The 10,304-nt window shown below is 42.0% G+C and overlaps 1 protein-coding gene across 6 annotated transcripts in view; it reads left to right on the top strand.

Moving 5' to 3' along the window:
* Nucleotides 1-10,304, top strand: part of BTRC (beta-transducin repeat containing E3 ubiquitin protein ligase) — a 203,068-nt gene that overhangs the window by 104,243 nt on the left and 88,521 nt on the right. For all 6 annotated transcript variants that reach the window (XM_015415946.1, XM_015415944.1, XM_015415945.1 and 3 more), the window contains one exon: nt 4,152-4,229. In XM_015415946.1, the coding sequence (XP_015271432.1) occupies nt 4,152-4,229 (78 nt within the window). The remainder of the gene's footprint in view (nt 1-4,151; nt 4,230-10,304) is intronic.

Below are 10,304 nucleotides of genomic sequence, written 5' to 3'. Positions count from 1 at the left end.
TCCCCTCTCAGCAGCCTCTTTCTAGGGAAAATTATGTCTTTCTCATTAGCAGGGAGCAAAGCAGCTTACTTCATTCTCTTCGGCTTTGCGATCTGTACAGCAACGCTGTAAGGTAGGTTAAGCAGAAAGTCTGTGGTCCGAAATCACCCAGGCAGCTTCCATAGGCAGCCAGGGCTAGTGATGCCATGCCAGTCTGGAGGCATGAAGTCACCCTGAGAGTGCTTGCAGGCCTAGGGTTGCCATTGCCAACAAAGACAAATTGATGCAAAGGAGGATGGAAAAGTCTCCATATCTCTATTTTGCCTTAAATTGGTTTTGATGCCAGCAGAGTGAGAAAATGCCAGAGGCTCTGAGTGGGTGCCCCATGGTAAATGCACCAAACAATTCCTAAAGATTTTCCAAAACACTACTCTGTCGATATATCATTCTCTACACTCACAGCGTCCCCTGCCAGAATGCAACACATCCAGTGTTCCCTCTAAACTGAGTTAGTGTGAGCTAGCTCACAGTTTTTTAGCCTCCGGCTCACAGATTTTTGTCTTAGCTCAGGAAGGATGGCTCCAGAGCAAACTAATTCATGCAGCAGCCAAATCGTTCGCTCACAACTTTAATGCCAGGAGCTCACCAAGTAGAATTTTTGCTCACAGGACTCCACAGCTTAGAGGGAGCCTTGAACACATCCCCAGCACTTTGAATTAGCACCAGAGCATAAAGATTTCTCCACCCTGTCACCTGGAGATTGGCAACAGCTTGTTTGGAGGGTGGGGTCTATGGCATTGTATCTGTCTGAGGTCCCCCTCTTCCTCCTTCTCAGCAGGCTTCATTCCTAAAATATCCTGGAAGTTCCAACCTGGAGTTGGCAACCCTATGTTCCTTTCCTGGCAACCATCAGCCAACCTTTATCTGCCTGTCTGTCTTAAGTTTTACAACCCCCCCCCCAAAGCCTCTGCCTAGGGAAAGGGCAGTTTTCCCCTGCAGTGGGAACCAAAGCAGCTGACATCAATCTCCTCTCCCCCATATGATCCGCATAACTAACCTATGCTGCAGTGGATGGGAGAGAACTCAGGCCGCCGCCGGCCGCTGACTTGCTTCCCCGTCCACGCACCAGGAACACCCTCACCCGAAGACACAGGCACAGGCAGCTCGGCCGCCGCTCTGTCCTGCGGTTTCCCGCGCGATTCCATCCTCTTACCTGGGTCCCCTTGTGTCTACCGGCGTCTCTTCGGGGCTTCTCTAGCTGGGCCGCTGAAGCGGCCCACCTGTAGAAGCCCTGTCCCTGCACTCAGTCTGCAGATGGTCCTCTCCTGTCAAGAGGCCCAGAGCAGACTGAGCCGAAGACGCTGGCTGGCGCTGACGTGGGCGGGACTACACAAAGCAGCCAGCCAACCCACCCAGCGTCTTCTGACTGACAGTTCTTGCGCCCAAACACTGTAGGTGTGCATTGGAACGTTGGACCCCACTACGGCTTTATATAAGGGGAGAGATTAGTAGTATTCACTTAGAAGCCCAAATGTACGGTGATTCTATTTCTTTGTTCACTTTCTTCCATGTTTGTTCTTCCCATTCCATCCCCACTGGCTTCCCCCCAAATTGTATCTTATTTGTGGAATAAAGTTTACCTTTTCTATCTTGAATCTTGTTCTCCTTTTCTGTTACTGTTTCAGATCCATCCTTCAAATACACTTTTTAAACAGAACAGTTCAGACAGTAAATGGTAATCTGTTACCTATTCGTTCCCAGTTATATTTACTTCATCGCATCCCACCCCTTTATCCTCATTTTGGATTAGTCTGAGCAGGAATTCTGTCTTCCTCTAAAAAACCTAGGACCTCTGCTTAACAAATATTGTCAAAACACCAAGCGGTAATATCACATTCTTTTGTGTCTGCAATTCTAAAGGACTTTATTCATCTTCAGTGGTACATGCTATGCTACCTTTTAAAACTCCACTTTTTGATCAAAATGCTTGTTTGGAAAGTAAAACTCAAAGTGATAGTTTTCCAGTTTTTGCATCCTTTTACAAGGATAATGGAGCAGTGATCTTGAACCCGTAGGCTGAGAATGTCAAATTGGATTGTGGAGCCCTCACCTGCTGAATTGTTAGTTCCGGTTTTTGTGCTTTTGGATCTTTTAGAAAGACCTGCTGCTTGTGCACATGAGAAGAGAGCAAGCAATGCCTCTTGGTTTTCTTTTTGTATGAACATACTGCAGGGTGAAGTGAAATTATGAGGTAAGGTCACTCAGTGAAGGATTTCTTCATGTATTTGACCCTTGGCATGTTACTCACTACGGTAAGGGTTGCTGGGTTGTTTTTTTCTGTCCCTGGCTCACTTGGTCTACTACCTGTACATGGTAAGCTCATCACCCCTGCTTCTTGCCATGTGATGCTCATCTGGAAACTTAGAAGACCAGTGTACTAGAGAATGGCTTGAATGCAGTTCCATAGTTGAAGCTGAGTGGGTCTGGCTCTGAGCATTGCACAAATAGAAGTTGTTGTGGGAAGCATGTTGTAGCCAGTCTGGGCATTCTATAGGAGGAGAGGCATGTAACTAATACTAATGAATTGTATCTTGTCTGCCACCCTTATTTCTATCACACACTTTTGATGGAAGGAGAGGTTTTTTGAAGGAGAGGTAGGTGTGGTGTTGTCAGTCTTAAAATCATGTCATGTTTGGTAGGGGCTATAGCTCAGTGGTAGAGCGTGTGTCATATACGATTTGATCCATTGCTTACTCCTCCCTCCCTCCTTTTCCGGTATTGTCCTTACAATGATTCTGTGATGTAGTGACTGGGCCAAGGCTGGGCCAAGGCTTCACAGTACAGTGTGGATCTGAACCCAGATCCCACTGATCCTAGTCTAACCAATTATAGCACACTGGCTGCCTCCAAATAAGGGCATCATGACTGGGTTTGTGCTTCTGTCTGTGACTAAGAGCCACTGCCCATTGGAGTAGACAATACTGGGCTACACGGACCAATCAGAGCCAGTTTGGTGTAGTGGTTAAGTGCTCAAACTCTAATCTGGGAGAACTGGGTTTGATTCCCTACTCCTCCACTTGCAGCTGCTGGATGACCTTGGGCAACCATTAGTTCTGTCAGAGCTGTTCTTGAAAGAGTAATTCTTGAAAGAGCTCTCTGTCAGCCTCATCTACCTCACAGGGTGTCTGTTGTGGGGAGGGGAAGGGAAAGGAGTTTTTAAGCCGCTCTGAGACTCCAAGTGAAGGGTGGAGTATAAATCCATCCTCCTCCTCCTTCTCCTTCTTCTTCCCTGTACCATTAGCATGGCTAGTAGACACTGAAGACACTGAACACATGGAAATTTTGCCTAAATGAATGTCCAAATATATTAAAAGATGCCTTCAAGAATGCGTGCCCAGTGTACTACCATTGTAACTGCAGTGGCATTAAGGCTGTGTGCAAAATCCCAGCAATTATCAGCAGTTATATAAGTACAATGATGTTTAGGGAGACTGTGTAGCACCAAATGACTGATAAATAAACCCCAGTGCCCTATTAGGTATGTAGAATGGCTTTTGGATCCTGGTCCCTTGTTTAGAGGAAGCTGCCCTTAACCTACCCACTCTACCGTCAAAAATGTCATTGTCATTTCTGCTGTTAAGCGTGTATTACTATTGTGTCCTTTGTCAATAACCAATGAAGATTATTTCCAAAAATTTGGATAATCCAATGTTTGGGTTATTAGTCTTTCACACACAAAATGGCTGTTCTGTTGTATTGTTAGTTTAATATGCATAATTCTAGCCTTATAAGGTGCCTATGTCAAGTATGGTTAAGGTAGTAGTTTGGCTTTGTAGAAGAGCATTGTGACAATGTTGGATTGAACATGGTAGCATATTTGACTGCAATATTTGATAGCCTATTTAATTGTATGAGTAATTGTCATAATGGATCATGTCAGTAGTACGTTGCTTTTATTCAGTGATTCTTGATATGTTATAAGAATTCATGTTCCAGATATTCATCAAATGTAGATATCTAAATATGTGTCAAAATAACAAAAAATGCATAGCCCTTACAAGAAATTAGCCTATGAAAGAGAAGGTAAAGCTGTTGGAAACTTCAACTTCTCTTGCTTTCTTGCTGGGGATGGAATACATTAATTTTTTTTCTTTTCCTCCTGTTGTTCATAGAATTCCTCTGAGAGAGAAGATAGTAACAATGATGAACCCCCTAGGAAAATCATTCCAGAGAAGAATGCACTCAGGCAGGTATGCACTTGATTTGAATCTGCAAAAACTACCTGGCTCCTTCACTCAAAAGATATGGACTCCTCTGACTTACCTGGGATATAAACCATATAAGGCAGTAGTTGCATCATTGTCTTTTGCTGAACGAGTTTGCACACTTTCACACTAGGCAGCATTGTTCAGAAGGTACCTTAGAGTTCACTGATACTTTTTCATAACAACATGGGAGCTGCATCTCTGTACAAACCATCTTACTGTAGCCTGTAAAGAGAAGCACTGTGGGTCAGGCAAAGGATATGGTTCTTTTCTATGCCAGCATTACCTGTCTGCTATAAGAACATAATAGAAGCCAATGTTGGATCAGGCCAATGGCCCATCCAGTCCAACACTCTGTCACACAGTGGCCAAAAATACCAGGTGCCATCAGGAGGTCCAGCAGTGGGGCCAGGACACTAGAAGCCCTCCCACTGTTGCCCCCCTCCCCAAGCAGCAAGAATACAGTGCATCACTTGCCCCAGACTGAGAGTTTCTATCTATATTGTGGCTAATAGTCACTGATGGACTTCTGCTCCATATGATTATCTAATTAACTCTTGAAGCCATCCATGCTTGTAGCTGCCACCACCTCCTGTGGCAGTGAATTCTATGTGTCAATCACTCTTTGGGTGAAGAACTACTTCCTTTTATCTGTTCTAACTCAATTGCTCAGCAATTTCATTGAGTGCCCAGGAGTTCTTGTATTGTGAGAAAGGGAGAAAAGTACTTCTTTTCTTATGCTGAACATATTTTATCTTTGAGGAATAGCAAGCTTGAAACCAAGCAAGGTTTCAGACAGTTTCAGGGACAGTCTGGCAAAAGTAAAGGTAAAGTTTTGCTGGCTCTTCACAAAGGCAAATATTGCAGGTTATTCCATAAGGTATTAGCTTAGGAGGCATTACCACAGAGAAGCCAGTGTGCTACTCTTCTGAGGAAAGTAGTAACTCTTTCTTGCAAAAAAATAGGTTGAATGTATATTCTGCTTCATTCTCAAGAGAGCAAATTTGTTGTAAACCAAAAATCATTATGGACAAAAAAGGGGATTGACCCCTTTATCAGAATTTTACTTTTTTTAAAAAAAATCAAAGTTTACCTTGAAGGCTTTTGCAAGCCTGTATTGCTTAGTCTGTGTTGTTTCTAGAACTCACATCATTCCATCATGTTAAAGTTTGGGATCTTATAATTGTTAACAAACTGTCACAGCAAGTCAGGACACATCAATTATGTAGCACTGATGGCTTGTAAATACTTTTGGGGAAGAAAAACCTCTGAATTGGGAAAAGAACAAAAGTAAGACAGTAAGTTTACATTGCTGTTATAACAGTTTTATTAGTTTACTGGTTATGTGAAGAAGGAACAAAATGGGGTGGGAGGGAGAGGGAGGGGAACAGACATACTAATTATAGGTTTCTTTGTTATTGTTTATATTGGTAAGTAAAAAAAATGAAAAACTAAAAAGTTAAATAAAAGCCATTCTTTTGCATTCAGCTACTTTATTTTTGTCTCGTGACTTCTTCAGCTTTTGTGAGAATACCAAGTTTGTTCTTCCTTGCTAAACATTAAGAAACTATTTTGCTGTCTTTTCCTAGCAACCCATATATGACAGATCAGCTCTCATGATGACCCACCAGTACTTAAAAATACTGTGTAACTGATGGTCAGCATTTTATTAAAGGTGGACCAGGGGCCAGTTCAGCATTGCTTTTTATTACACATAGTTGCCATGTCAGGGGGGAAAATGTAACTTGTGAAGAGCAGCACCATTGTATATTCAAGGTATAGGAGCATAGGCTAAGGAACTACAGTAAGTATCATCTGCCTGATCTGTGTACACGTGGCAGATGCACACGTTCCCTCTAAGCTATGGAACCCTGTGAGCAAAAATTCTACTTTGTGAGCTACTGGCATTAAAGTTGTGAGCAGGAGCTTTGGCTGCTGCATAAATTAGTTTGCTCTGGAGCCATCCCTTCCTGAGCTAAGACAAAAATGTGTGAGCCAGAGGCTAAAAAACTGTGAGTTAGCTCACACTAACTCAGCTTAGAGGGAACACTGAGCACAGCCCTACTTGTTATGCATTACAAAGTAAACACCTTTTTCTAATAGAGACACATTTTCCATTGTGGATGTACCATATGGTGGCCTTTATTTTTGACCACTTTCCATTGCTCTTGCATTGAAGACATTAGTAGACAAACTGATTTAAATCTGTGTATAGCTTAGAGGAGCAAATATTATTCTATAAGCAGGGTATTTTATGAGGAAAGGTTTGGGATAAAAAAGGGGGGGCTTGTGGGTTTGAGCAAAGTCTGAGAAAACCATGATAAAGGGACAAAGTTTTTGGCAACTATGTTTAAGCTAACAAACGAATTTTCTCAGTGCTAAGTTATAAATTAATTTTAATAGGCTGATCCAGATGGTCCATTTGGAAAATGGATAGCTTGATCTGTTGAAAATTAAACTAAATTTATCTCTCTCATACTTCAAGCTGAAGATAGTGTGAGAAGAGTGCCCATTAAGTCCAGCGAATACAGATGGACCAGCAGGTCACACATGGGACTAATCTGATTCATTTTAAAAATAAATGTGTGAATTATTGAATCTGGCTCCTGGTTTGAGACCTGTTCTATGCATGTGTGCAGCCTTTTTCAAAGAGACTTTGAAATGCTTCAGTGCCTTTTTAACCTGTGTGTTTCCATTTTAAATTCAAAAACCTTGCCAAAAGACAATAATTAGTTTTCAGTACCCATCATTTAGCATTGAACCCGAATGGTAGGTTGATTAGGTCAGGCATTTGTAATTTTAAGGGCTTCGGTCTCCATTTCTGAAGAACTGGGGCTTAGTAGCCTTGAGAGAGAGTTGGCCTTTAGAAAGCAATGAGGGGGAAGCTCCCCAGGGACCTTTGAGCCTTTTGGCTTTTTGGTGTGTTATACAGAGCCATGAATGAAGATTTGTAAATTTATTGCAGTGCCATCTGGGCTCCCCCCCCCTGCCGCCGCCCAAGTTTCTGCAGGAGCCATATTATTGTTGGCTTGTAGCTGTCTATTGTGGTGGTCACTCACCAGGAGCTTGCCCTGATACTCCAGAGGAAAGTGATGAATAGCAAGGGTCAGCAGGCATAGGTCACAGGGCAGCTGTCGAGGGCTGCCCTGAACTTGATTACCCTACTGTCCTTTTACAAAGATTGGCACAATGCAGGTTGTTTAAAGAAAGCTTCTTCATTTGCTTAAATGGAGTAATAATGATGTGCCTTTTTGCTGTCTAGGCTTGTTCTATGGGGTAGGGAGGAGGCTCTGTGGAGAGGAAATCCTGTCAAAAGATGCCATGTGGGGAAGTGCTGATGACAGCAGGATTTCAGTGATGTGTGTTGTTGATCATGCCTCTCTCTAATGCCTTCACATGGAATTAAACAGAGGCAGCCATCGCCATTCCCCACCACCACCACCACCATAGAACTGTTTCTTTCTTCTCTTTCCTCTCCTTCAGCAGTTCCTCATGGAATTCTGTTGCTGTAATGTGTAGAGATTTTAGAGGTCTTACAAGGGGGGGGGGTTACAGGGTCTCAACCATATGATGCTTATGTAAGTTTAAGCAGGCTATAATGAGGAAGAGGCAGAATTAGAGATGCTTCTGTTTGTTAATGCCTATGGTCATATATGTATTAATTAATTCAATTGTATTAATTAAATTTCTTCAGCAACTATGGCAAAAAAAGAAAATACTACTATAAGGTACAAAGAAATGCCACTTCCTCTCTCCATCAACTGATACTGTACTGTAGAGTGAAGAGTATCTGTTAGAGGGCGGAAGAAGAATCAGAGCTAAAATTGTAATTTTGTATCAGTATTTAATATTAGGAAAAACAGACTCAGTATGAATTAAAGTAAGTATCTCAAATATAATTGGGGGGGGGCTTTCCTGTTAACAATTATAATTCTTTGAAACTTATTTCGTTTACACTGAAGATCTTGTGATACCCTGAATACTGAATGTGTAGAATATGACTGCTCAGCAGAGATGTCACACAGCATAAAAACCCACTACTTTTTTTTCTGCTTTAATGCTAATCGGGTCTGTCAGATGCGCTGCATTTCTACGTCCCTCTGTAATGGAGTAAATTGCAAGCATTGTCTGTTTTCCTGACCTTTTGTTTCCATGTCCACTTACAGCCCAGTGAACGTGGGTAGTGATAAATAAAGCTCTGAACAGGACTCTCAACTCTTTGAAAACAGCATGTTGCCTTCTCCCTAGTTATATTTCTTTAAGTGTTTATGTGTATGCTGAATTCTTTTCTCTTGTGTGTGGCTGGAACCCTGGGGCTTCAGAGCCATGAGAGAGGCCAAGAAGCTAACAAAGTAGCTGTCCCCTTGTTAGCTTGTTCCTTTCTTTCTTTCTTTCTTTTTTTTAAGCACAAGATGAAACCCATCTGGCTTAGGGCATTACATTTTCCTCCCCCATGCACCTCTATAGATGGAGCATTTCACCTGCGGTGAGGGTTTACATTGATTGGGGAGGGTGCAGTAATTCAAGTCCGGCCATCCACTTCAGTGATACTTTGCAGTCTTTAAAGGTGCTGACCCATTGAGTTAAACTGTCAAGGGGAGGATAAAAAAGGAGCTCCATCCCAGGAGGTAACAGCTGCCAGGTTTTCAACACCTTGTGCACTGCTGGAGAAATGTCACCAATTGTCAATGGGAAGAAAAATGAGTGACTTGGCTGCCATCTTCCCTTTTAATGACTAGCCTTATAAAATGAAGGATTTAAGCCTCTGAATGTTGGCAATTACAAGGCAAGCTGTCATTGGGAGGGAGAAAATCCAGAGCATTTTAAGTAGGTGCTTTCAGATATGTCCCTGGAGCAAGGGCGCAGTAGCCCAAGTGGCTAGGGTGACCTTTAAATGACGAGGCATTGAAGTAAAAGTGTGCTGCTGCTGCCACACACACAGTAGCTTTTCTGCTTTAAAAAAATCAGATTCATAAGCCAGTGAACTGAGAGAAAACATACTGTATTTCTGCTCTTTGGAGGACAATTTGTTTTCAAGCAGCTACCAGATGGCTAAATACCACGACATTTCTCTTTTGTTTTGGGGTTTGTTTGGGGTTTTTTTTGGTTGTTTCAGTTTTTGTTTTACAGGCAATTCAATTCTCCTTGCTTTTGTCAATGTTGCTTCACTGAACAACTTGTGGGGGGACACTGGGGAGAGACTGGAGTTGCCCCTTTTTCTCGTTTTCTTGTTTTGATGAATAAGAAAGCAAGAACAAATGGAGCCTCAGAATGGGCTCAGTATTCCCCCCCCCCATTGTTTTTTAGGTTAGTCATTTTAATTGTACTGAGTAATTAGAAGGTACATACAGCCAAGGGAGCATTGTTATGGAAACTGCTCAGGAAAACCCATTCCTTCGCTACCATTGCCATGTGTTGAGACAATTCTTCCCTCTAGTGGCAAAATTAGGGACTCTGGCTCCACAGTAGGCAAGGTGTAATTGCAATATGACAAACTGAGCTTCAGGGACATTTCTGTAAATGTTCTCAGTTTTGGCTTGGCTAGCCTATATTTTGTCTTTCCGACTTCCTGCAGAGATCTTTCTCCCTCCCCACAAATGTTCTGAGTTATGGAGCCTAGAAATTTAGCCTTAAATATAGAAATAATAATAGCAGTGGATTCTGGGTAATGTTTTGCAGCTTGACTTAATTCTCATCTTCCTTTTTTAATTACCTATTTATAAAAACGCTTTTAAATTTGCAGGCATTATTTAATACCTTTAGAAGAAGCACCTCATTGGAAATAAATAAATAAATTGCCTTTTTTTAAATAGTCTGTGTGAAAGACCTTAAGGGTAATTAGTGGAGGTCTCCTAAGACCACATAAATGAGATGAAAGCGATCTCTCTGAATCTGCAGGAGTGATTTGTTTATATAACTTTCCACTTATGCTGAATTCTTCAGAGCCTAATAACTATTTTCTTACGGTTCATTGGTTCAGCAATGGGCGCTTTGCTACAAAAGCTCTTGTTTGAACAATGAAAAAAAGAGTTTAATAATCTTGTCTCTGGAAATGACTTG

Source organism: Gekko japonicus, unplaced genomic scaffold, assembly GCF_001447785.1.
Source record: "Gekko japonicus isolate JY-2015 unplaced genomic scaffold, Gekko_japonicus_V1.1 scaffold59, whole genome shotgun sequence".
In the NCBI taxonomy this organism is placed as follows: Eukaryota; Metazoa; Chordata; class Lepidosauria; order Squamata; family Gekkonidae; genus Gekko; species Gekko japonicus.
The sequence above is the reverse complement of the archived record's forward strand: the minus strand, read 5'-3'. Positions and strand labels throughout refer to the sequence as shown.